This window comes from Drosophila arizonae, chromosome 5 (assembly GCF_054131065.1).
Source record: "Drosophila arizonae isolate 15081-1271.41 chromosome 5, UAZ_ARI_1.0, whole genome shotgun sequence".
Taxonomy (NCBI): domain Eukaryota; kingdom Metazoa; phylum Arthropoda; class Insecta; order Diptera; family Drosophilidae; genus Drosophila; species Drosophila arizonae.
Window position 1 is genome coordinate 15,691,130 of NC_142925.1, and position 26,713 is coordinate 15,717,842.

Here is a 26,713-nt window from a genome sequence, read left to right on the forward strand (position 1 = left end):
AATCATCCGAATAATAATTATTATGATTATGATAATTTGGATTACAATCACTGAATACTCATTAAACTCATTAGCTGGAATATTCAAGCAACTATTACGAATTCAATTCGTGCCTTTATCAAAAGTCTGTGAGTACTAATGCGAGGAGAGTTCCGTATATTGAATATGAAATTATCCCAAGTAACCTTATAGTTAATGGAATTTAAGAACTATGTTTAATAAGTAGCAGACTTGCACTAATTATTAATTATTAAATGTCATTGGAACTAAGAAGTTTTTCCGTTATGTAGGGTATCCACTAGTTAATAATTAACTAACTACTTAATTGCGAAGGGTCTTCTAGAATTTGGGCGGCCACACGCCACTGGGCGTGGCTTTGATATATATTTATTCCGGTGACCATTTCATTCACAAACCAAATAATGGAATTATTCTGAATTTATTGGAGCAAATCAGTGATAAGATTTCCATTGTGTTTACGGTGCGGACAGCTAAATATAGTAAATCATGCGGCAAGTCAACATTAAATCAAACATCACGTGTTTTCATAAAGACTCGATTGATTTTTCACTAAGTCAGTGTGACGCGAATTTTCAACACAGCTCGGAATACCCTGTATATAATCAACTAAATATGTTCATAATTAATAATACAAATTTTTTATAAATAAATATATAGTAGATTAAAATAATTGACTGATTTATTGTTCAACTGTCATCCTACCCAAAATAGAATAAGTTGGAAGGGAAGAATATTTATGGAGCGGCTCATCGGTAAAAAGGATTAAATGGACGTTGTTTAAATCCAATAGAGGAGGCTAGGAGTCTGAGACTTGCTTCGCTATTCAGGCCTTCTTATAAGGTATGAGTATACCCTCTATTATTCGTACAAATAGCTACAGGGTATTCACGAAAAATGTCAACACTGAAATAGAATTTGTAAATGATTATTGTTTTTGTTTTTCTTCTTATTTATTTGTTGTAAAAAGCTCACTAATAAACGTATTATCAACTTACGTATCTGTTTGTAATCAAGTAAAAGCACTCTAGAGGGGAGTGCCCGACTAGACAGCCTGATTTGGACTAACGAAGTGTCTTTCGCATACTCGATTTATTATAAAGTAATAAAGTACAAAAAAAAAAAAGAAAAAAAATGAAAAATAAAAATAAACAATGGAACTTTCTAGCCAAAACAACTTTAATACTTAGGGATTGCATAATTTTAATTTATGAATTGGGTGTACAAGAATATATGCTTTTATCAAATATTATGATTGGGGATCCACGCACATATTTATAGATGACAATTAATTTTATTTTATTCTTAAATATACCTCACTTACCCACTTTCAATAAGCTCATGGTATTTCTGTGTATACAATTATTACAATAGTTTTTACAGATAAACAATTGTATTTTGAAGAAATCAAAAATAGACTGTCTGACCTTTTACTACCGGCATGTGTGTGCCATAAATGCTTCAAATCGTATCTTTATTATAAATTAATTGAATTTGATAGATTTGCTCGCAATTCATAAATTTGTACTAAAATAAAAAAATGCCAAACTCATCCCATAGATTAAATATTATTTAACAAATAGATAAATCTCACGCCATTTTCAACTCCTGTGGCATATATAAGCAAAGGCGATGTTATAGCCGACATCAGTTGAGTTTTCGTAGTCAACAATTCACCATGGTTAGCAAGGTTATCATCGCTCTGGCTGTGCTCCTCTGCGCCGAGGCCGTCCTCGGCGTTGCCGTCGTCTCCAAGGCAGCTTGGGGCGGACGCAACCCCACCAGCAAGACCACTCTGGGCAACTACTTGGGCTATGCCGTAATCCACCACACCGCCGGCAACTACTGCAGCACCCGCGATGCCTGTGCCCAGGAGCTGCGCAACATCCAGTCCTACCACATGAACAGCCTCGGCTGGGCTGACATCGGCTACAACTTCCTGATCGGCGGTGATGGTGCCGTCTATGAGGGTCGCGGCTGGAACGTTCTGGGAGCCCACGCCACCAACTGGAACTCCAAGTCCATTGGCATCTCCTTCATGGGCAACTTCAGCAACTCTAAGCCCACCGCTGCCATGATCAGCGCTGCCAAGAGTCTCCTGGCCGATGCCGTCTCCCGTGGCCAGATCAGCTCCGGCTACACTCTGTACGGCCATCGCCAGGTCAGCTCCACCGAGTGCCCCGGCAACAACCTGTGGAACGAGATCCGCACCTGGGCCAACTGGAAGGCCTAAGAAGTTCTCGAAAGAATTTTCGATATAAACAATTTTCAAATGCTGCATAATAAAAATTTATAAAAAAAAAATATAATTATCTTTACACAGTTATGAACTAATGTTTCAAAATCAGTTTTAATTCGTTGAAAAATGTTTGCTATAAAAAAAACATTACTATAATTATTATTACTATTATCAATTGCTTTCTACACTCCATCCCTCCATCCAGTTACAGTTAGAGTAATCTACTATCAAAATTTCGTTCTGGGATCAAGTCAATAATAATATCTCGTGTACTTTTGATTGTAGGGTATTCATAAATAAGGCCGTTTGAAGTGCAGACTATCTCCGTATCAGATCGTCTCTATTAGACCACTCAAAAGTCATTCAATAGCATAAACTTATCTGTATAAACAAGTCTGGACGGATTTATTTTGGTGCTCGCTTATCTAAATTCTTGTTGATTAATGACTTCATTACATTAATCCTTTGCTGTGACCATTGATCGAAGTGAATCTTGAAGAATTCTATTTTTATTTATATTTATATTTCTATTACTGTTATTATTACTATTACCAATAATATGTACATACAGTAACGAACAAATTATCGGCACAGCAAGGCTTTAAAACTTTATAGCAATTTTACAAATATTTTGAAACGTTTTTTTAATGAAACAAAAAATTGACCAAATAGAATAGGGGATCTTTTAAGTTATACAAAAAAAAAAAAAAACAAATTATTCCGAAAAACTTCATCATACATTTTTATACCCTGAACCAATTTTCAATGGGAAATCGGGGTATAATGGTTTTGTTGAAATGTATGTAACAGGCAGAAGGAGGCGTGGCAGATCCCTGTCTGTCCGTCTGTCCGTATGTATGAACGCGTCGATTTCAGAAGATATAAGAGCTAGAGACTTCAATTTTTTTTTAAATGTCCGTAATTACATCGCGGATATCAAGTTTATCATTAAAAATCGATAACTCATCCTGCTCTTTTTTTATCAATAAAAACCCTTATCGAAAACCAGTTATAAAATTATATCTTCTACACCTTTATTGCTAGAGTCTCCAAATTTTTAATGTATGCTTATATGCAATTTATACAATTTCGGTTTTTGTTAAAATTTACCCCCCACCCCTATATTCACCCCCTCACCCTCAGCTTTGTAAAAAGCGTATTTCAAATACTAGAGACTTGTGATTTGGCAAATACATGCATATTCATGTTATAATCATAATCTGAAAGTTTCATGAAGATCGTATGTCCACAAAAAGTTATTAAACAATTAAGTTCTCATAGTAAGCGCACACTGCGCCCATGCGTGTTTATGCGTGGGTGCTTGTGTGTGTATGCCTGTGTGTGTGTGCGTGTGTGTGAGCGTGTTTCTTGTGTAAGCTGAAAGACGCGAAAAATTATTGAAATAGCTATTACTCCAAGGGCTCAGGGGATCTCTTAGTCAAGCAGTCTCGACTAGAGCTTTCTTACTTGTTACTGTATAATTTAATAAATACCCAATTCTATTTAGTAAATTTTTTGTTTCACTAAAAAAAAACGTTAAAAAACAATTACAAAATTGCTTTAAAGTTTAAAAAGCTTGCTGTGCCAATAGTTTAGTTCGTCACTGTATATCTATCTCCTTCTATTCTACTCAATCTCTATTTATATCTCGCACACTGTTGTCATCATTGCTTGAATTTCCATTGTATACATCTTCCTTATGAATTATGTAAGTAGGTTCTGGTATTTTTATAAAATTTCAGACACAACTATTCTACTTATTATAATTTAGTATATATTTACGTATAAATATTCATAACTCTTCTACTTATTATAAATTAATATATATTTATATATATTTATATATCATTTAATATATATTTATATATAAATTTATGTATATATTTATATTTTTATTCCAGTAAGTTTCGTAAAGTATAAATCTTAAAATTGGTTTTAAATTTTGAAAATAACCTTAACTAATAATATAATATATGCATAGTTAAGCATCGAATAATTATGCTAATTATATGTAAATCTATTATTATATTTTTATATAGAGCCCAGCAAAAAGTGTGAAGTCAATTAGAATTCTTCTTCCTCTCATATTTTTGGCATATAGTAAAAATTTAAGTAATATATATAAAAAAAAACATTAACATTAATCATTAAATGTAAATAATTTAATTGAAATGCGTAGGCTTTCCCAGATAAAGCTGCTCTATTTTGTATTATCACCAACAACAACTTCTCATGTTTGACACGAGCCGTTGAAAGGTTTGGGCAGGCGCAGCAGCCATAAATCAGGCAAATCGCAATCTGATTGCTCGCAATTCATAAATTTGTACTAAAATAAAAAAATGCCAAACTCATCCGATAGACTAAATATTATTTAAGAAATAGATAAATCTCACGCCATTTTCAACTCCTGTGGCATATATAAGCAAAGGCGATGTTATAGCCGACATCAGTTGAGTTTTCGTAGTCAACAATTCACCATGGTTAGCAAGGTTATCATCGCTCTGGCTGTGCTCCTCTGCGCCGAGGCCGTCCTCGGCGTTGCCGTCGTCTCCAAGGCAGCTTGGGGCGGACGCAACCCCACCAGCAAGACCACTCTGGGCAACTACTTGGGCTATGCCGTAATCCACCACACCGCCGGCAACTACTGCAGCACCCGCGATGCCTGTGCCCAGGAGCTGCGCAACATCCAGTCCTACCACATGAACAGCCTCGGCTGGGCTGACATCGGCTACAACTTCCTGATCGGCGGTGATGGTGCCGTCTATGAGGGTCGCGGCTGGAACGTTCTGGGAGCCCACGCCACCAACTGGAACTCCAAGTCCATTGGCATCTCCTTCATGGGCAACTTCAGCAACTCTAAGCCCACCGCTGCCATGATCAGCGCTGCCAAGAGTCTCCTGGCCGATGCCGTCTCCCGTGGCCAGATCAGCTCCGGCTACACTCTGTACGGCCATCGCCAGGTCAGCTCCACCGAGTGCCCCGGCAACAACCTGTGGAACGAGATCCGCACCTGGGCCAACTGGAAGGCCTAAGAAGTTCTCGAAAGAATTTTCGATATAAACAATTTTCAAATGCTGCATAATAAAAATTTATAAAAAAAAAATATAATTATCTTTACACAGTTATGAACTAATGTTTCAAAATCAGTTTTAATTCGTTGAAAAATGTTTGCTATAAAAAAAACATTACTATAATTATTATTACTATTATCAATTGCTTTCTACACTCCATCCCTCCATCCAGTTACAGTTAGAGTAATCTACTATCAAAATTTCGTTCTGGGATCAAGTCAATAATAATATCTCGTGTACTTTTGATTGTAGGGTATTCATAAATAAGGCCGTTTGAAGTGCAGACTATCTCCGTATCAGATCGTCTCTATTAGACCACTCAAAAGTCATTCAATAGCATAAACTTATCTGTATAAACAAGTCTGGACGGATTTATTTTGGTGCTCGCTTATCTAAATTCTTGTTGATTAATGACTTCATTACATTAATCCTTTGCTGTGACCATTGATCGAAGTGAATCTTGAAGATTTCTATTTTTATTTATATTTATATTTCTATTACTGTTATTATTATTATTACCAATAATATGTACATAAAATTTCAGACACAACTCCTCAACTTATTATAATTTAATATATATTTATGTATAAATATATATTTATATATAATTTAATAAATATTCATATATAAATCTATGTATATATTTATATTTTTATTCCAGTAAGTTTCGTATAGTATAAATCTTAAAATTTGTTTTCAATTTTGAAAATTACCTTGACTAAGAATATAATATATGCATATCATAGTTAAGCATCGAATAATTATGCTAATTATATGTAAATCTATTATTATATTTTTATATAGAGTTCAGCAAAAATTGTGAAGTCAATTAGAATTCTTCTTCCTCTCATATTTTTGGCATATAGTAAAAAATTTAATTAATATATAAAACAAATAATAAATAACATTAACAATATTTTTAAAATTTATAATAATAATATTAATAGTAATAACATTACCATTAATTATTAAACGTAAATCATTTAATTGAAGTGCGTAGGCTTTCCCAGATAGAGCTGCTCTACTTTGTATTATCAGCAACAACAACTTCTCATGTTTGACACGAGCCGTTGAAAGGTTTGGGCAAGCACAGCAGCCATAAATTAGGCAAATCGCAATCTGAACTCGAAATTTATTGGATGCATTTAGTTTGCTTTGGCAAATCGAGTGCAAAATATTCAAGACTCTGATACGAGTATCAGGATTATACATTGATAGTAGTTTATCACCCCACAGCTCGAAGGGCCAAGTCTGCCCGTGGTATATAAGCAAGAGAGTTCCACCAGTTGGCATAGAAATCTTTTCGATTCGCAATCATGGTAAACAAGGCTATCATCGCTCTGGCCGTGCTGCTCTGCGCACAGGCCGTCGTCGGCGTTGCCGTCGTCTCCAAGGCAGCTTGGGGCGGACGCAACCCCACCAGCAAGACCACTCTGGGCAACTACTTGGGCTATGCCGTAATCCACCACACCGCCGGCAACTACTGCAGCACCCGCGATGCCTGTGCCCAGGAGCTGCGCAACATCCAGTCCTACCACATGAACAGCCTGGGCTGGCCCGACATCGGCTACAACTTCCTGATCGGCGGTGATGGCGCAGTCTATGAGGGTCGCGGCTGGAACGTGGTGGGCGCCCATGCCACCAACTGGAACTCCAAGTCCATTGGCATCTCCTTCCTGGGCAACTTCAACAACAACCGACCCACCGCTGCGATGATCAGCGCTGCCAAGGGCATTTTGGCTGATGCCGTCTCCCGTGGCCAGATCAGCTCCGGCTATACTCTATACGGCCATCGTCAGGTCAGCGCCACCGAATGCCCCGGCACCAACCTGTGGAACGAGATCCGCACCTGGGCCAACTGGAAGGCTTAAGAAGCCTGCGAAAGGATTTCCCTCAAATTCTGAACTTTTTTTTTTCCAAATGCTGCATAATAAAAACTTATACGAAAATTCAATAAACTTTACATGTGTCGAGATTAAGCGGCGAATGACTCAACGCAGGGGATTTCAGAAGCGAGCTCCATGGAAACACGGCCTAAGCTTTACTGGGCTAATAATTTCAGTCCTCCAGTGCTGAGTCACAGCATGAATCGATAAGCAGGAAAATCTTTAAATTTACAAATTTGCCAATTTCAGTTGGCTGTCTTAATAAATATAAAGTTATATAAATAATACTTATCTAAAGGTCCAGCTTAGCCTATTGATCAGTTTTTATTCAATATATAATCATTCTACTCTTTTATCAGATTAGCTTCTAGTTAATCAACGGTATTCTATTCTATCTGAGTATTTGTTTATGTCAAAATATATTCCAACTGATCTTTAAGCATATGTAAACAATCTCTAGCTACTGGGGAAGGCCTCCACGAAAATCCCCCATTGAAAAATATACGCCCAGTCTTACGCATAAATATATTATATTTAAAAAGTTTTTATTTTGCAGCCTGAGCTACGTAGTCGAGCGTCCATTTAAGCCCTCCAGTTGGCCCAGGTGCGAATCTCGTTCCAGATGTTGGTGCCGGGGCATTCGGTGGAGCCGACCTGGCGGTGGCCGTACAGAGTGTAGCCGGAGACGAGCTGGCCACGGGAGACTGCATCGGCCAGGAGGCTCTTGGCTGCTGAGATCTGGGCCGAGGTGAGTCTGTCGTTGTTGTAGTTGCCCAGGAAGGAGATGCCAATGGACTTGGCGTTCCAGCTGGTGGCATGGGCGCCCATCACGTTCCAGCCGCGACCCTCGTACACGTTGCCATCGCCGCCGATCAGGAAGTTGTAGCCGATGTCCGCCCAGCCGAGGCTGTCCATGTGGTAGGCCTGGATGTTGCGCAGCTGCTGCTCGCAGGCAGCGCGGGTGGTGCAGTAATTGCCGGCGGTGTGGTGGATGACGGCGTAGCTCAGCTTGTTGGCGAGCGTGGATTTGCCATTGGGCGAGCGGCCGCCCCACTGCGACTTGCTGATGATATTCACGCCGAAGACGGCGTTGGCGCACAGGAGCACGGCCAGAGCGATGAGAGCTTTGCTTGCCATAATTCTCGATTGGATTGGATTGGATTGTGTGAAGGCCGATCGATGTGGAGCTACTTTTATAGAGCCCAGAGAGAGGTGTGTTATCTCTTCCGAATGATTCGCACAGCACACGACACTTGATGCGCCAATATATAGGTATATATACAATATATGTATATACATATATATACATATATTCATAAGAGGGTTGGGGGACTTTTGATCTGATACGCAGACAATCTAGGGAAGGCTCTGATACTCGTGTGTCTCCCCAGCTGTGCTCGAATGAGTTTTTAATCAATCCGAGTGCCATTTAATTAATTTGTTCAAAATATACTCGACGAGGTTAAAAAAAAAAAACGATTCTTGTCATTATTTGAGCAAATCGTTTATCTGTTTTATAGCTCGATTAGATTTAGATGTGACTTTTCTGTGTTGGACCTACAAGAGTTTATTGGCTTTTTGAATATGTGTATGTGTATGTGTATATATATACATGTATGTATGTATGTATGTGTATGTACATGTATGTAAGTATGTATGTGCATTGATACTTGAAATACTTTAATATTTTTTTGATAACTGCTTGGCAATCAGCCTTGTCTATCTATCTCTTTGTATGGAAGCCTCTTGTAGCTTTATAAATATATATATATATATATATATATATATATATATATATATATATATATATATATATATATATATATATATATATATATATATATACTTGTACTTTTGTATATCATAAGCAATAAAATTTAATCATTTTATTTATATATATTTTGATTGATTTAACGAAATGCAAATCAAAACTTTTTTTTTACTTCTCTTTTAAGTAAATCTACTGGGTCCAGCTCATCCTAGCACATTCAAATCCTTTAGAGATTTGTATCCTAATATCAGCATTAATTGAACAATGAATAAGAAATAAAATCTGTATTTCAAATAAGCTACAAATATTTAAATGGGTTTCTACCAACGTCTGTCTCTACCATATGGTTTATAAATATCCCCTTCTCTTTAATATTATAATAAAACAAGATGCCAATCATTTTAATTGAATCATTCATTTATTGGTTAGTGAAGACAGTCAGTGTGCTCTAAGCCCTCCAGTGGGACCAGCTGCGAATCTCGTTCCAGATGTGGGTGCCGGGGCATTCGGTGGCGCTCACCTGACGATGGCCATAGAGAATGTAGCCGGAGGCGAGCTGGCCACGGCTGACGGCATCGTTGAGCAGACCCTGAGCGGCTGCGATCATGTTCGGCTCCAGGGTGTCCCAGTTGTAGTTGCCCAGGAAGGAGATGCCAATGCTGTAGGGATTCCATTCGGCGGCATGGGCGCCCATCGAGTTCCAGCCGCGACCCTCATAGACAGCGCCATCGCCGCCGATCAGGAAGTTGTAGCCGATATCGGGCCAGCCCAGTTCGTCCATGTGGTAGCTCTGGACGTTGCGCAGCTGCTGTGCGCAGGCAGCGCGAGTCTCGCAGTAGTTGCCCGCTGTGTGATGGATGATGGCGTAGTCCAGGTAGTTGCCCAGGGCAACGCGATAGGTGGGTGCACGGCCACCCCACTCGGCCTTGGAGACGATGTAGACTCCCTGGACGGCGTACTGGCCACAGACCAGCACAGCGAGAACTAGAGCGAACCCTGCCTTAGACACCATGGTTAAACTTTGCTTATTGTGTTTAGCTCCATCGACGTGGGGCATTTATAAATGCAATTTCTTGGCTCTCAAGTTCGGCTTATCGAGCTCTTAAAAAGATTAAGTCTCAATAATTTATATTGAGATTTTAATTTATGGTAATGATTCTCCCGTGGGAAGTACAAATAGTAGACCAAACCTAAATACTCCAATGATTTACGTTCCCGACTGGCCGAATGTTTGCTTATCGGCAAATGTGCATATATTATATGTTTTATATATATAATGTATATATAAAGCGTGGCTACACTATGTCTCGCTATTATCGGCTCACATATATTCGATTGATAAGCATGAAAGCCTTATCACACTAGCTGCTAGTGTCTTCCCGTCAAATGGTCTCAGATTCCATTTGCTATCCCACCTCGAACATAAGAGTTGAAGAAAGCTTGTGAAAATTCTATGATAATATTAACTGAAAGATTGATTATCCATTCTTTAAGATGACCTCAATAATCCAGCTTTAAATATGTATTACATGACTATAATTATCCAGCTCACTCATATACTTTATCTCGCTTAGCTAAATCTAGATAATTATGGACTCATTTTATATTGTAAATTCTTAAAATATACAAGATTTTTCTTATAGAAATATTCTAAGTATATCTATAAAAAACTTACATAAATAATAATTTTATACATATCTATAAATATATTTAATGTATTATATTAATATAAACTATAATTTTATATATAAAGTTATAATTTAATATAAATATATAATTTTCACTCTGATATTTCAAATCCATATATAAAAAATTCTATATATTTTGTTCGCATATACATACATATATACATATACCTATATACATACATATCTAGTTACCTTCGAGACAATAATTTATAATATACATACATACATATATATATATGTCAATTTAATACATAACATATACAATAAACATATTTATGTTTATACACATATATAAATATATGTACATACTTTTAGCTAGTTGCATACCAATACACTGGCACATAAAAGACAATCAACATGAATGTGACTTTCTCAATCGAGGATGTCTACAAATCGGTGAGTAGAAAGAAAGAGAGGGAAAGCGTAAGACTGAAACTGTAAGAAATTTGCTTGCAATCGAATCTGTACTGAAACTGAGTTCAATCCTCCAAGATGCGCTGTAATAGTCTGATGTACGTGGACTTCTCGCATCGCTGCTTCCTGTCCAAGGCCATAAAGCATTGCATCCAGGTGATGCAGTGCATCGACTACTTCAGGATTATGTACTGCCAAATGAACATCGAGACGCGAAGCACTGAGGTTGCTGTAATGTGCGCCTCCATCGTCATAATGGGCCTGCTGATGCTGGCGGTGGCCCACTTGGTGGACAAATAGTAAGTCAGGACTTTGTAGTAAGATTCACTCCATCCCATCCCCTCCCCCCTTAGCATTGCGCCTTTGCTGAAGATCGTCTCGATCGTGATGCACATGAACCAATATCTGGCGGGCATTACTCTACTCTGCTTCGGCAATCACCTGCCGGAGCTGATCATCAACCTGACGCCCGTCATGCAGGAGTCGCCGCTGTTCAACATTACCCTATCCAATGCGATTGCCGTGGTCCTAATTAATGGTGGCCTCATCTGCTACCTGAGACCCTTCAAGATCAATGGCCACGGCGCTGTGCGCGATCTCCTCTTCATGATGCTCGCCTGCGAGCTGGTCCTCTACGAGATGGATACTGATAACAAAATAACGCGAATCGAAGGACTATGTAAGTGTTACAGAGTGTGTGCTACAATTTATAGGCAATCGATTGGCAACCGTATATAAAGCATTGATCTTTATGAGAAGTTCAGTTCATAAGTCCATAAGTGATCATTGATTGATATATTGATATAGGATCAAGTATCTGACAGTCTGTGTGACTGATCTGTTATTATTAACCTTTGTTGATCTGCCTCTCTCCCTTTCACTCAACTATCAACTTAATAAAATTAATACATCAATTTTAATTTAACAGATATATTATAGTAATAATTATTATTATTCAAAATTAAATTAAATTAATATTAATTTAAATGATGATATTGTATATAAAATTAATTTAATTAATAATTTAAATTCTTTAATGATAATATTAAATACTATATTATTTTATATTAATTTTTCTTTACTTTTCCTTCATTTAACTATTTATTTTGCTTAAATGATTATATTTAATATTACATTAATTTAGTGAAATTAAAAAAAATGTTATATTTAATATTTTATTAGTTTAATTTATTGTATGTTATATTTCTTTGATTTGTTTTCTTTTGTTTATTTCTTTTTTATTTATTTTTTTTTTTTTTTCTGTTATCTTTTCACATTTTGTTTAGTTGATTTAATCTAATCAATTCAATTTATTTACAGCCCTTATCTGTTTGTATTTCATTTACTTGATTATCAATATTGTCGATCTGAAGTTGATGCGAAACACTCTTGACGGTAAGAAGCGCTCCAAATCAGAAACCCCACAAATTCGAGTATATCTATAATAAAATGCCTTTACCAGACCTTCGCCAAAAGGTCGACGCTTTGAGCCGAAAGACTCAGCCCACACTCAAGACGAAGAGCAAACTGCGGCACATGCAGAACAAGCTGGCTCACATGGAGCTGGATAGCAAGAATGTGGACAAGTACAATCACTCGGAGATCTTCATCTCGGCCAAGCTGAAGACATATTATGGCAAAAAGACTTCGTTCGACGATGATGAGCCTGATGATGTGGAGCTGCGCGCCCTCGAGAAATATGGCCAGACTCGGCCTAGTGTAATCGTGAGGGATAATGAGAAATACTTGCGCGACATCTTCTACAATCCAGAGAATCCCCGTAATATGTTTCTATTAAACGACCTATGGGACTCGATAAATCCGATCAGTTTGAGCGAATTCAAGCGGAGCTCGTACATTGAACGAATCTACATAGTACTGATCATGCCCGTCTCAATCATCTGCAGTCTATTCGTACCTGTCGTCGACACCTCCGTGAACAAGCACGGCTGGAGCAAGCTGCTCAATTGCATACAGATCGTGACGACGCCCTTCATAGTCATAACTCTCTGGCATGGTTTGTGCTAAAGTTTTCTATATGTATATATCATATGATATATCATTTTCATTGCAGCATTGACCTGCTTAGAGTATCAAAGTTCGTTCATAGTTTTGTACTTTAACATTTCCGTTTGGAGCTTCTGCGTCAGCGTGCCGCTAGCCATATTTGTCTTCTGGAAGACACGCACCGATAAACCACCGCGTTTTCACAAGGTATCCAGAAAGAAAGAAAGAGAGAGAGAGAGAGAGAGAGAGACTAAGAAAGACAGATGAAATTGATTGGTATACTTTTATTCACAGCTCTTCATGATACTCACGTTCAGCATCTCCCTGGTTCTACTGAAAATCTTTGCCACTGAGATCGAGGTGCTCAGCTGTGTGATTGGCTTGGTTTCGCACATGAGCGAGGATTTCGCATCCAGCAGTATTCGGGCATTTTGCTCGGCCCTTAGCGATAGTATATTCAATATCAGTTTGGCAATTAAGGGCTACGGCGGAATGGCATTCGCTGCCGGCTTGGCTGGGCCATTTTTCAGTACGTTTGCATTATTCGACTTAATAGAAATTGTTGAATCATTCGTTTTCGTACTTTTTTATAGGTTTTACGATCGGCTTGGGTCTCTACTTCTTAACCAATCCCAAGGTGAGCCAGCTCTACTCCAAGCGCTGGCTACTAGGCGAACAAGGCGATAATTCGTACTTTTTCTTCATGCTCATTGCCTTTTCAACTCTGCTGTGGATCGTCACTTTCAATTTCCTAGCTCGCCGTTCAGTTGCCATCTTCGATCTGATCATGTATATAGTCTATCTGATATATGCTATTCTCGTTGAGTGGAGTGTTATTCATGCATTCACATTCGACCCACAGTTCGAGCCCACATAAGTCAACTTTGATTGATGATTATCATTTATTTTGAATTATTTCAATAAAAAAAAATTCAAATGTAATACGTTATATACGTTGTAGATTATTTAATTTATATTTTAGCTATATTCTTAAAAAATGTGATATTTTATTTATATTTTATATATTTTTTTAAAATTTATTTGCTATATTAAATTAATGTAAGTCACATTAAATATGTAATTACAATAAAATAGATATTTGTCATAAATTTATAAATGCAACTATCAATATTTATACACACTTCTGTTAAAGCATTGAGCGTATTGAGAGTGCGCCATTTATTTTGGACACCACTGTCTGGCCACCGTTTCGAAAGCTTGCCTACCTCGCTTTAACCGCTTAACTGACAAAAGCTGCGAAGCTCAGCGATAACTGCATTCACGAGAGCTTTTGTGCGCTGGCATGAATCTTGAATGCTTTACGATTTAAATCAATTAAAATAAAATCATATTATTTTAGATAGATAGAAATAAAATACATATATTCATATTAATTATTTTAGCATTATTTTCTCCCTTCTCCATATAAAGAGTTTAATGAGCAAAGCTCGTTGCAGTACGTAATTAATTGGCACGATCTCATTAGATACGATATGTATGCAGTACTCACCTAAGAATCAACCATCACTCTTTCTCCTTTCCTCTCTTTAAGTAAATTTACCACTAACTTACTCAGATCACAATAAAATTTATTAAAAAATTGTTTGCAAAATTCTACAAAAAATGGAAAGTAGCCAAAAATTTGCAGACACAATCAGTGCAATTCGCTGATTTGAATTCGCAGCAAATGCAAAATCAACTGAGACATTATCATTACATTTAAGTGCAAAATGCATAAACATAAACAAGTGCAGCGCCCACCCGCATGCGGAAGAAGCAAGAAAAAAATACAAAAACATAAAAAAAAAATGGAGAAGGAAAAACACAAGAGGAAGCCAAATGCAAGGATTCAACTTCAAAGCGAAATGTCCTCAGAATTCCGGCAGCAATAAAAGCACTCAACTCCCATAGACTTCCTGCTGCTGTCTGTGCACTTAATGTGACATGTTTTTGCAACAGTTTTTGGATTCGTTTGGTTTCGTTGGCTCTGTTCCTCTTCTATTCTTCAGCTACAGCTCCAGCTCCAGCCTTAACTCAATGTCTGCTGCACAGGAGCTAATAGAGTGTGATCAACTAGAGCATGCTCTGTTCATTCACATTAACACGAGAGGGTGAGTGAATATTTATGTTAATAGTTGGCTCTTACAAATTGCTGTAGAAATTAGAGTATTTCAGTAGGCTTTGTGTTGAATCAACTTAATTTGAAAACATTTTCTAATACAGCAACTAGCAAAGCCAGCAGCTGCTTTTATTGCTTTGCTCTGCTTGAGCTTTAATGCATTTTACTTGTTATTTAAATGTTTTTTTTTTTTTTTTACTCATAATTTTGTTTCCTTCCAATTGATTGTTTCCGGTTGTGATAGTCGTAAAACATTTAAGATGCATATGGACTGCTTTGTTTATTAATAAATGAAAAGTTTCTGTCAAGCTGTTTTGAATATAAAACTATATACAGTTCATCAAGACAACTATAAACCCGCATTAACTACATTAGTATACGACTTTCTTGTCGTATGCATATAAATTTAAAAAGAAAATGTATCTATATTTTTGCTTATTCTTGTATATTTTTATTAATATTTAGTTATTGCAAAAAATTTCTGTTGTCTATTAACTTGATTTTAATAACAACTTCTGTTAATTATAAAAACTAAAACTAAAAAACAAAATTTCGATTGCAAATTATATTTCTATATTTTTAACATATGTAAATATTTTTGATTTTTTATGCCTTCATTGAGATCATGTTTAAATGTCATAGTTTGAAAAAATTCCATAAGAAAAATTGCAATAATTTATTTACCTTAAACTCTATTCAGTAGTCTGTTAATTTACATTGGGAATTGGCTTTAAGAAGAACAATGTAATGAATAAACTAGTTCAAGTGATCATATAACAATGATTAATAAGAAATGCATTAAGAGAAACCAGATTATAAACTAATTAAAAAGACGAAATATTTAGCAAGAATAATAATTAAATATATATAAAAAATATGTGTTTCTATTTATTTACGATATGTATACATATATGTATGTCGGGGCGTTCGTTTCTCATTCTGGTTTTCCATCTTAGCTACGCGCATCAACGAATTCCTGGTGGTCGCTAAACTCTTTTAAATGGTCTTACTCGTTCAATCGTCTTCGGCCAAGTGTGGTTTCTCTTCCACTCTCGAAACTTCTAATAATGGTCGCATATTCCTGTTCATCGAAAGCACAGCGACCCTGCTGCGAGCGACATGACTAGCCGTCTCGCTCTCACCCAGCGACACCCAGGACCACGTTCAGCAACAGCTATTGTTGTCTGTCTCTTAGTGACAGTGCATTAATTGCACTACGATACTAAATCAATCGATTTACACGATATCAATATATCGAATTGCAATTTCAACAACAGTTTAATATCGCATTGATGAGACGGTTACAAGTCCGAGTGTAATTAATTTCTAATAATAACATTCCGACATATATTTATATTAACTATGTGTATATTTTTATTCATATAAATATAGTTTATACTAGCGTTCATAATAATTTGATTAATACTCGCTCATACTCGTTTATACTTCCACTAAATATTTCATACAGCAACATACAGATTGATTTAGGTAAAACATACATTTGGAGTAAGCAAATTATAAACCCTAATTATCTAACATCTTTAAGTAGTTGTCAACATGAAGTAATGCCAGCATTTGGTTCTACAAAGCCCTAGTTTCTAGCCGATAAACAGGTGCTTAGCAGCATAACTCAATTAGCAGCGAGCGGAGAGCGGAAGGCAGGATGCAGTTGGTGCCATGTCTATGCGCCACTTTGGTCACCGGAAGCAACATTTAGAGAAAACATTTGCATCTCGTGTAAATTATGCAACTCTTAATTAATGAGAGCTCGACTCCGCTCGGCGGCAATGGAAATATTGTTGTTCTCTGTTCTACTGGAATGTCTCTAGCCTTGACTCGCTCCTCCCGCTTGCCCACATCCGATTTGCATATCATTTGCCACGGCAGAACATCTCTCTCACTCTCTCTTTCTATCTCCCTCTCTCTCTGTTGTGTACGAGTCAGTTGGCTAATGAATCTGCATCTGGTGCATTGGGAAGCACAAGCACTGTCTGTGGCTTGGCTGCAATTAGCTCAGACTGCACTTGACTTCGCTTAACTCGGCCCAACTAAGCAGTCAGCTCTATTGAATTGGTGTGAAAAGATTTATACCCTGTATATAAATGATGCTCAAGCGCAGGGTATATACCAATATAGAATATTTTCAATCAGCTCCCATATAAGCAAAACAGCTGAGATTACAATAAATTTGCACTCGAATTAAGATAATTTCCTCCTCCCCTTGACCCCATTTTCCATTAGCCAAAGATCTTCGTCAGGATTAGGGTATTTAGTAGTACAAGTATTTAATGTCAGGCTATAATATAATATCCACTTAACACCAGTTAAATCGAAAATTTTAGTAATTGGCACTTACACAAATGTAACAAATTTCCGCGTAATGTAACATTGTTTTTTTTTTTTCGTATCAATTCCAAGGTACTTTAATTTTCGACACGTTCGATGTGCAAAGATGATGCTGGAGCTTGCGGAGCAGCCCAAATCCTCGTTGTCGCCCATCAATACCGAACCGAACAGCTCCAAGGTGCAGGCTGCCCAAGCTGCCGAAGAGCCGCCCACAGAGCTCGTTAATATCGTCTCCTGCGAAACGGTGAGCTCCTCGCTGGGGAGCTGTGAACGCATACAGACACGTTGGACTGACTGGGTAGCCCGTATCATAAGTTGGACAGACGAGCTGGGCCAGTACGTGCGACAGTTTCTCGCCTATGTGGCGGCGAAATTCCGCTCAGTTTTCCTTCCGGGCGATAATTTCATATACCGGGAGCCGCCCCTATCGAATGAAAGTAGAATCCAATTGGAGACAGTGCCGCGCAAGACACTGATACTGGATCTAGATGAAACTCTGGTACATTCCTGTTACCTGGACCCGGAGACCCACGATGTGGTTGGCTGTACTTTTGTGCCCGAAACAGCCGTGCCCGATTACATATTAAACATACCGATCTTAGCCAACCTAAGTCCGATTGAATTCCAGGTGTTCAAGCGGCCATACGTTGATCTATTCCTCGACCTGGTCAGCAAATGGTATGACGTGGTCATCTATACTGCCAGCCTGCAGGCGTATGCCAGCATTGTGATCGACAAACTGGACGCAGGACGTGGCATCCTGCAGCGACGCTTCTATCGTCAGCACTGTGTCAACACGTCATCGTTGGTCAGCAAGAATCTATTTGTGGTGAATCGGGATCTGAATAGCGTCCTCATCATCGACAACTCGCCCAGTGCGTATCGGGATTTTCCGGAGAACGCTCTGCCCATTAAGAGCTATATCTACGATCCGAACGACCGGGAGCTGCTCAATCTGCTCCCATTCCTCGACGCGCTGCGCTTCACGAAGGATGTTCGATCGATTCTCAGGCGACGTGAACTCACATCCCTGATCAACTCAGAATAATTCACACATACACACACAAATACAAATATAACTACAACTACACATACATATATTGTTACACCCACCAACTGCCATCAAGTGGCCCGAGCTAACAGCGCTAACTGCGCCCAAGCCATTCACTCGGGATTGGCAATACACATGGATCATTTAAATTTCAGTTCAGAACAAATAATAAAAACACTTTTTGTTGTCCACATAGAGCGTATTATATATTTAAGGTAGAGATACCATTCGGGTACCTTAATGCTATATGTTAAAAGATAAAAATAATATAGGTGAACAACTCACCTTTTTTATACTCTTACACTTTAGCTTATTAAATTAAATGTGAATTGGTTTATTCATATATTAATTTATCATTATTTTCATATAAAATTTATATTATTTTTCAACAGCTGTGTTGATTGAATAGTCTGTCTGTGCTATGATGATGTAGTATGTAAGATTCCTGTATGCTATAAAAAATATTCTATTAATATTTTTAAAAATTTTACACTGGAGCAAAACTTTTTATATTGCGTAAGCCTATAAAAGGTATATAGTACTTAGGTATAGGTAACATTAGGAATTTAAAATACAGAGATAACTTTTATGAATGTAAAAAAATAAAAAATAAAAAAAATTTTCAACTTTTTTTTTTATACTAAAACAAACTGCAATGATAAATATGTAAAACATAAATTAAAAAAAAAAAAAAACAAATTAAAAAATAAGAAATAAAAAAATAAATTAAATAAAAGTTATTTATACTTACAATAACAATATGCTTATTTAGTTAGTTAGTAAGTAGTTTAGAAGCTAGCAAATAAGACAAATCAACGTTTCCTTAACTAGCTAACATTATTAATATAATATCCAGTGGAAGAGCAATAGACAATCTATGTTTAAAATGTACTTATATCAACAATAAAATAACAAATATTAAAATTCTATTTATTTCTATTTGCCTTCTATCTAACTATAAATTTTCTCTAATGCCATCAATTTCAACTTAAACAAACTCAGAAATCGACACAAAGGAAACATCATCAAAGTGCAGCAGCAAAAATATGCAAGTTAAATAAAGGCGTATAAAAGTCATAAGCCTGATATTGAGCACTCTGACAATGCTAAAAGAGAGAGAGAGGCAAAGAGTGAGACAGAGAGTGAGATTGAGAGAGAGATTCGCTCGCACCTCCATCAGCCAGTTACACCTGATGAATCGCCGTTGATGTCGAACATTTAAGCACAATTGACTCCAGCTCGACACACGGATGCAAGGCAGCAAAATTTATGGCGGCCCAGGTGAAAGTTGTGCGTTGCTCCCCGCCCCCCGCTCTGGCCATGCTGTAGACAGCAGCCCATGCAGCCAGCTCGGCTGCTGTCACTGCTGCTGCAGTTAAGGCAACTGGCTCAAAATTTATTGAAGTTGCACGGCTTAAGCCAGGAACTGGATATAAATGCTTCGCATATGAGTTACATTTTGCCAGCTATTTAATCCCATTTCAAGTCCGACGTGCTGTATGACAATTTGTTGGAGAAAAAGGCATATCTACTCTGAACTTAGAATGGATGGCTAATTGTCAGAGTAACTGCCATAAAAACCTTTGTCTGCAATCAGTAGGTTTTTTTTATATTTGATTCGAGTTGACTTTAGTTTGATGTATTTTACAGTTTTGCAGGGGAAAAACTTAATTGAAGCTGCTTGTTTTTTGCAGCTCTCAATTAGGGATGTATTTTAGTTAACATAATACCGTATGATAGCAACTATATAAAATATAAAATAGTTTAAATATATTAAACAATGCAAGATGAATATATAAAAATTAAAAATAAATTTATAAACAATCTAAAAATAAAAAAATAATAAAAATAATATGACAAAATAAATAAATAATACAAATTAAATAAGAAATAAATAAAATACAAATGAAATAATTGGCTTAAAATAATAATAATATAAGATAAAATATAAAAATAAAATAAAATAAAGTAAAACAAATTAAAAATAAAATATAAAACAATATAAAAATAATAATACAAAAAAGCGAAACAAATAAAATAAAAAGCAATATAAAAATAAATAAAAAATGAAAAATAAATAAAATAAAAATATGTATATAAAAATGAAAAATGAAAAAAAAAATCAATCTTTAAGTAATCATAAAAGTTTAATGAAACTAAAATAAAAACAAAATATAATTAAATTAAAAAATTAAATTTGATGGAAAATATATTAATGTAATAAACCACAAATATATAAACTCCTTTAATAGCAAAAGTAAACATAAAAATTACTTGATCAAACACATAAATCCCATTACCAAATACATTTCTAAGCATAATTTGTTCAAGGCTCTTCTAGTTTTATATTAATTTTTGAGGCCTGCTCATCGATCCAGCTCCTGAGATGCGGCACACTTGTGTAAGCAGCGGGAATATCTTTGTCGGCGCACTCGATGCCCCAGGAGACGATGCCGGCCAGCTGATAGCGCTTGTTCTGCCCGGCCATGCTGCAGAACAGAGGTGATCCTCCGTCGCCCTTGCAGGTGTCCTTGCCCTCGACGCCTCCGGCGCAGAGGAAGCTCGAGTCCAGCTTGAAACGTCGCCCCAGCACTGTCCGGCGCAACAGCCTCTGGCAGTACTCGTGCTCCAGCACGGGCAGATCGATGCGCTTCAGTATGTGCTCCATGCGGGGAGCCGAGAAATTACGATGGCCCCAGCCGGTGGCAAAGCACTCCGCCTCACGCAGATCCTTCTGCAGCGCCGTGCTCTCGGCCGCCGGCAGACAGAGCGGCTGCACGTGCGGCGCCAGCTGAAAGGGCTGCTCCAGCACCAGCATGGCGATGTCATTGTGAAAGTTCAGGCTGTTGAACTGCTCGTGGCGCCAGAGGTTGCTTATGCGACGGCTCTGAAAGGCGTACGGCTCCTCGTTGCTATTCAAGTCATATTCGCCGGCTCGAGCCAGCAGCTCGTCCGCGCCAAGCTCGGCCACATTGTGGGCGCTGGTCAGCACCAGCTGCGGATGGATCAGTGTGGCGCCGCATATGTATTTGCCCTGCAGGTCCATCACGGCCACCATCCAGGGGAACTCGGCGAAGCGCGCCTCGTGGTCATTGTAGCCAACCAGGGCGTAGTAGAGGCCCGTCGGATTGCTATAGCCGCAGCCCTTGTACTTGAAGTCGTTCAGCTGGCGTCGCACTGGATTATCCTTCTCATCCAGCTGCAAGAGTTGCCATTCATTTAGATATCAATTTCAATTTCAATTTCAACTCCAAATGCCTCACCTGATCGCCAATTGGGCAACAGCTCTCGAATATGCCGCAGCCCGAGTTGCTGGCATTGTCAATGCGCGGCTTCAGTATGAATCGGCCATCCTCGTTGACGGTGCCCGTGCGGCACAGGTGCCGCGGCACACACAGACTCCTCACGTCGCAGCTCTTGTAGTCCAGCTTCGCGTCCACATCGATGGGCATGCCTGTTGGCATCTGCTTCGATCGGCGCGTCGCCATGCTGGCCTCGTAGCTCTCCAGCTGCGCCTTGTCGCAGCAGACGAGTCCCGCCCCACAGCTGCGTCCCAGAATGCGAGGTCCAAAGATTCCACTGCCCGAATCATCCGTCTCGTTGCAGCGTTGCTCACTGATGCAAATCTGATCGCTCTTGCAGAAGCCCAAGCTCCAGCAGGCATCGCCCAGAAGCAGCAGCACCAACAACTTCAATAGGCGCTCCATGCCAAATAAACTTGAATTGAGCAAGGGGAACAATTTGTTCATAATTAATAATTGTTAATAATAGAAGGTAAGATACAGTAAAAAAAATGTAAGATAATTGAAAGTGAGTAAACAACAAATATCAATCGATGAAATAAAAAAAATAATAAAAAAATTATAAATAAAAATTATTAATTATAGGTATAGTAATTATAATAATACTAATAATAATTTTTAAATATTTTTTTTAAATAATAGTAATAATAATAATAATAATGATAATAATAATATAAAATTTGTATAATTCTCAGATAAGTACAATATTTTCTGAAAAATATATAAAAAATCGAGCAACAAATATTCGTGAGCGAATTACAAAATTAGCAATAATTTTTTTTACAGAGCTCGCATGAAATATGCAAATACATGTAATAAATAGGGGAGAGAAAAATGAATACGCTAAAAATTCTCTGAGTAATTAACTTAATTCACGTATAATACATGTGGGAAAATAGGTGAAAATTCGATTGGTTGTCGATTATTTATTTCATTACTACAATTATTATTTAAAGAATTTCTTTTCTTGTTGTCTCCTTGCTTAAAAGCAATCAAAGTGTATTCAAATTGCAATACAGAGAAACCCGACAGCTGATAGAATCAGATACATTTCCATATATGTCTATAATATTACGCAAACTATTTGAATTTAATTGAATTTTAAGTTGCACACAAATTTTTATTATATTTATTTACTCACATATTTCAATGAGATGCTGAGTATCGACTAAGTGAGGCAATCTCTTAGACATCTATTTTATAGGCACAAATTAAAAACATTTATAGTATCGAGCAAGCATCAAGAGAATATTATATTACTTGGCTTCAATGATTCTCTCAGCTCATCAATTAAATGTCTTTTGCGCTCTCTCTCTCTCTCTCTCTCTCTCTCTCTCTCTCTCCATCTGTTACACTGTAGACTCTCTCCCTCTCTATCTTTACTATTTGTTTCGCCTTTGTTTCACGCTCAACTCGAGTCAGCTTTGAGCAAGATTGCTTTCAAGCCGGTTCTATAAGATACGAGAGTTCTAATTCTAGTCAATCAGTTGAAATTGAACGCGAATCGCATAGTGTCTAAAAATTGAGTCTAGTCAAATTTATAAAAATATTATGTATGTTGCTTGTGTTATATATATGTACATATAAAACAATTAAATTAGTGATAGAAAGTGACAAATAATAAAAAAAATAATCAAAAATAAATAAATAGATGTCAAGTTGCTCAAGCAGACTCCAAAGTGACTGAATAAAGATACCCTGTGTTAAGTGTCTAATTAGCTGCGCACTTTTCGATTTCCCATTTGTTTCTCCTCTTCGCATCTCGCGTCTTGCATTCTTTATTGTCGGCTAAGTTAACTCTCTGGAAATAATCATAAATAATCAAAACTCAATTAAATGTGTGCATACTTTATAGTAATATTTCAATTATTTTTACTAACTTTACTAAAGTGAGAGCGTCACAAATTTAATTTATTTTTATAAAATGTGAATTATGCCATTTATAAATCTTCTCATACCTAGCAAGCCGTATTAAAAATTGCATATATAATATATATCAATTATGAATTTCGTTTTGAAAAATAAATTTTATTTATTTTTTATTTTTTTATTTATTAATTTTTTTATATATTTTTTTAAAATTATTTTATTAATTTTTATTTATTTTTTCCTTTTTTTTTTGACCTAATATATTTGAAGAGTGCTTTAAAATTGGGGTTTAGGGAAAAAAGTTTTTAAATAAATTTATTTGTATTTTATTATTATTATTATTACTAATATTTTTTTATTTTGTATTTTTTACTTTAGTAATTTTTTTTTAAGTATTATTTTTTTGCTTTCTAAATTTATTGCATTCTTTTTAACTCTTTTGATATATTTTTTATTAATTTTTTTTTTTAAATATACATATATTGAGTTTTAAAATAAATATGTTGTTTGATTTTATTATTATAATTATTATTATTTTTTTTCATTTGATTTACATTTTCATTGATTTTTATAAAAGACATAACAAATGAAACTCTTTGAATATTTATTGATAACCCAAACAGATTAAGCTTGAGGCTGTGTTTGCATCGATAAGAATATATGTAGTTATCAGCGCGAAGTGCAATCAATTTCTTTATACTCTGAACAAATTTAAAATGGAATAATTAAGAACGAAGCCGTTGGAAGCGGCAAAAGAGAGCAGGAAAGCATCCTTTTTTTTTCATTAGGTCGGTCAACTTAGACTGAGCTCTGAAAGAAACTATCAAATCAATAAATTTTTGCATAAATATTAAATTAATAAAATTAAAAAAAATAAAATAAAAATAAAATATATATTTATTTATTATTTTAAATAATATTATAATTTATATTTAATAGTATGAGAGTTCTTAAAAAAATTTGTAGGTATTCCATGTAACGAAGTATTTATTCCTATAATATCCAATCTCCATCTTATTGAATATTATTATTGAACATGAAATATTCATCAAATTCTTGCAGCAGCTGAATGAAGTTCCCCTGGTGCTACTGCCCACTGTGGGTGGTCTGCGTCCTCCTGCTGGCGAATGGACAGCAGGCGGCGAAGTCGTCGTCGCCATGTGGCACCCTGGAGCTGTGCGTCACGGAGCAGCGCTGCAACGAGTCGGACGACTCGGGCCACGGCATAATCGGGCCACGCATGGCGCGCACCTGTGGCGAGGGACTGGTGTGCTGTGACCAGGAGCAGCTCGAGAGCTGGGATGCCATGCAGGTGACGGCAAAGGCAACGGCAACGGCAACAAAAACAACAGCAGCAACAACAACACGGGGAGCCAGCACAACGATGACGGAGGAGGAGAGCATGTACGAGTCCTGCGGCGAGAATATGGAGTGTGTGCCACGCAAGCTGTGCCGCGACAATAAAATCATCGACGATGGTCGCTTCATCCTGAATCCGCGCATCGGCACCACAACCTGTCCCCGAGCCCTGCAGCGCTGCTGCGCGGTGGATCAGCAGGTGCGTAAGCAGTTGCTCAAATGATCATCAATTCACAAATTTACCTGTCTGCAGGTGGAAGCCAGAGACAGTCCCTACGTTCCGAAGCTGCGTGAATTCAAGTACCAGGGCTGCGGCTGGAGCAACCCGAAGGGCCTCATCCCGGACGAGGATAACTACGAGTATCAGCAGGATGTGGCGCTCTTCGCCGAGTTCCCCTGGATGGTGGCCCTGATGACCGGTCGCCAGCAGTACTTCTGTGGCGGCACACTGATCCATCCCCAGTTGGTGCTCACCAGCAGCCACAACATCAGGAATCAGACAGTGGACACGCTGCTGGCCCGCTTTGGTGAATGGGATCTGAGCAGCGTCGATGAGCCGCACGAGCATCAGACGCGTCGCATCAAGCAGATTATCATGCACGAGGAGTTCGATCCCGATAGCTTCTTCAATGACATCGCCCTGCTTGAGCTGGAGCAGCCCGTTGAGATTCAGCCGCACGTTCAGCCGATCTGCCTGCCGCCGCCCGAGACGCCCAAGCTGCAGGCGGAGCTGCGTGAGGCTCTCTGCTATGCCACCGGCTGGGGCGGCCGTCAGCTGGGCAGCCCGAGCAACGAGCGGCTGCTGAAGCGCATCGACCTGCCCGTGGTCAGCCGCATGGAGTGCCAGGGACTGCTGCGCCTCACGCGGCTGGAAAAACGCTTCCGCCTGCGGCCCAGTTTCCTCTGCGCTGGCGGCACCAAGGGCAAGGACACGTGCAAAGGTGACGGCGGCTCGCCGCTCTTCTGCACGTTCCCTGGACAGGAGAATCGCTATCGGTTGGCCGGCATTGTATCGTGGGGCATCGACTGCGCCAATGAAGATGTGCCAGCGGTCTATGCGAACGTTCCCTACCTGCGCAGCTGGATCGACGAGAAGGTCAAGTCCTTGGGCTTGGAAAAGTTAGCATCGCATTAAAAATAGAGATATAATTATAAAGATTTAACAATAAATTTTATAAACAAAATAATTCTTATCGAAATGAAACCCAAAATTATACAATAATTTTTTTTAATAAATTACATAATTAAATTAAAAAATAAATAAATAACAATAAAATTAAAAATAATACAATAAATAATTTTTTAAATATTTAAAAATATGTTAAATTTAATTTAAAAAAAGAAAGTAATTATAAAAAAAAGAATTGATACATATAATAAATTTTATTAAAAGAAAAAGAAAGTAATTATAAAAAAAATAATATTTTTAATAAAAAATAAACGGATTAGGATATATTAAAAAAAAAAACATTTAAGTTCAACCGCATAGCAAATTATTAAATTCGACATAATTTTCATATTTTTATAGGAAATGCAACAATTAAAGCTGCATAATATAGATAGACATGTTTGT

The 26,713-nt window shown here is 37.5% G+C and overlaps 9 protein-coding genes across 13 annotated transcripts; 6 read left to right on the forward strand and 3 right to left on the reverse strand.

The window, feature by feature from the left end:
• Positions 1–1,644: 1,644 nt before the first annotated feature.
• On the forward strand, positions 1,645–2,327 carry LOC108620603 (peptidoglycan-recognition protein SC2-like). The gene has a single exon (XM_018017505.2). The coding sequence runs from the start codon at positions 1,697–1,699 to the stop codon at positions 2,249–2,251; it is 555 nt and encodes a 184-aa protein (XP_017872994.2). The 5' UTR covers positions 1,645–1,696; the 3' UTR covers positions 2,252–2,327.
• Positions 2,328–4,682: 2,355 nt separating this feature from the next.
• LOC149268566 (peptidoglycan-recognition protein SC2-like) lies at positions 4,683–5,365 on the forward strand. The gene has a single exon (XM_089470532.1). The coding sequence runs from the start codon at positions 4,735–4,737 to the stop codon at positions 5,287–5,289; it is 555 nt and encodes a 184-aa protein (XP_089326658.1). The 5' UTR covers positions 4,683–4,734; the 3' UTR covers positions 5,290–5,365.
• Positions 5,366–6,609: 1,244 nt separating this feature from the next.
• LOC108616112 (peptidoglycan-recognition protein SC2-like) lies at positions 6,610–7,303 on the forward strand. The gene has a single exon (XM_018011080.2). It carries the CDS (start codon positions 6,645–6,647, stop codon positions 7,197–7,199), a length of 555 nt encoding a protein of 184 aa, XP_017866569.2. The 5' UTR covers positions 6,610–6,644; the 3' UTR covers positions 7,200–7,303.
• Positions 7,304–7,727: 424 nt separating this feature from the next.
• On the reverse strand, positions 7,728–8,403 carry PGRP-SC2 (Peptidoglycan recognition protein SC2). The gene has a single exon (XM_018011076.2). It carries the CDS (start codon positions 8,349–8,351, stop codon positions 7,797–7,799), a length of 555 nt encoding a protein of 184 aa, XP_017866565.1. The 5' UTR covers positions 8,352–8,403; the 3' UTR covers positions 7,728–7,796.
• A 978-nt stretch (positions 8,404–9,381) lies between these two features.
• LOC108616111 (peptidoglycan-recognition protein SC1a/b-like) lies at positions 9,382–10,034 on the reverse strand. Its single transcript, XM_018011079.2, has one exon. It carries the CDS (start codon positions 9,995–9,997, stop codon positions 9,434–9,436), a length of 564 nt encoding a protein of 187 aa, XP_017866568.1. The 5' UTR covers positions 9,998–10,034; the 3' UTR covers positions 9,382–9,433.
• Positions 10,035–10,849: 815 nt separating this feature from the next.
• On the forward strand, positions 10,850–14,043 carry LOC108616090 (mitochondrial sodium/calcium exchanger protein-like). Of its 2 annotated transcripts, none has more exons than XM_089470257.1 (8): positions 10,850–11,110; positions 11,166–11,386; positions 11,441–11,766; positions 12,408–12,482; positions 12,550–13,104; positions 13,162–13,301; positions 13,389–13,623; positions 13,688–14,043. In XM_089470257.1, exons 2-8 carry the CDS (start codon positions 11,166–11,168, stop codon positions 13,969–13,971), a joined length of 1,836 nt encoding a protein of 611 aa, XP_089326383.1. In that variant the 5' UTR covers positions 10,850–11,110; the 3' UTR covers positions 13,972–14,043. The 2 variants fall into 2 exon arrangements, with proteins under 2 accessions (XP_089326383.1, XP_017866543.1); XM_018011054.2 differs by having other exon boundaries at positions 10,850–11,069.
• A 1,073-nt stretch (positions 14,044–15,116) lies between these two features.
• LOC108616105 (CTD nuclear envelope phosphatase 1) lies at positions 15,117–18,801 on the forward strand. The gene is made up of 2 exons (XM_018011074.2): positions 15,117–15,205; positions 17,632–18,801. Exons 1-2 carry the CDS (start codon positions 15,132–15,134, stop codon positions 18,605–18,607), a joined length of 1,050 nt encoding a protein of 349 aa, XP_017866563.2. The 5' UTR covers positions 15,117–15,131; the 3' UTR covers positions 18,608–18,801.
• Positions 18,802–20,788: 1,987 nt separating this feature from the next.
• Positions 20,789–23,167, reverse strand: LOC108616101 (phenoloxidase-activating factor 2). Its single transcript, XM_018011067.2, has 3 exons — positions 23,054–23,167; positions 21,874–22,327; positions 20,789–21,809 (listed from the first exon to the last, which is right to left on the reverse strand). The coding sequence occupies exons 2-3, from the start codon at positions 22,315–22,317 to the stop codon at positions 20,937–20,939; spliced, it is 1,317 nt and encodes a 438-aa protein (XP_017866556.1). The 5' UTR covers positions 22,318–22,327; positions 23,054–23,167; the 3' UTR covers positions 20,789–20,936.
• A 149-nt stretch (positions 23,168–23,316) lies between these two features.
• On the forward strand, positions 23,317–26,344 carry LOC108616096 (phenoloxidase-activating factor 2). Of its 4 annotated transcripts, XM_089470243.1 has the most exons (4): positions 23,393–23,465; positions 24,721–24,743; positions 24,844–25,339; positions 25,394–26,344. In XM_089470243.1, exons 3-4 carry the CDS (start codon positions 24,851–24,853, stop codon positions 26,273–26,275), a joined length of 1,371 nt encoding a protein of 456 aa, XP_089326369.1. In that variant the 5' UTR covers positions 23,393–23,465; positions 24,721–24,743; positions 24,844–24,850; the 3' UTR covers positions 26,276–26,344. The 4 variants fall into 4 exon arrangements, with proteins under 4 accessions (XP_017866549.1, XP_089326371.1, XP_089326369.1 ...); XM_018011060.2 differs by lacking the exon at positions 24,721–24,743 and having other exon boundaries at positions 23,317–23,465; XM_089470245.1 differs by lacking the exon at positions 24,721–24,743 and having other exon boundaries at positions 23,320–23,465; positions 24,847–25,339.
• Positions 26,345–26,713: the final 369 nt, after the last annotated feature.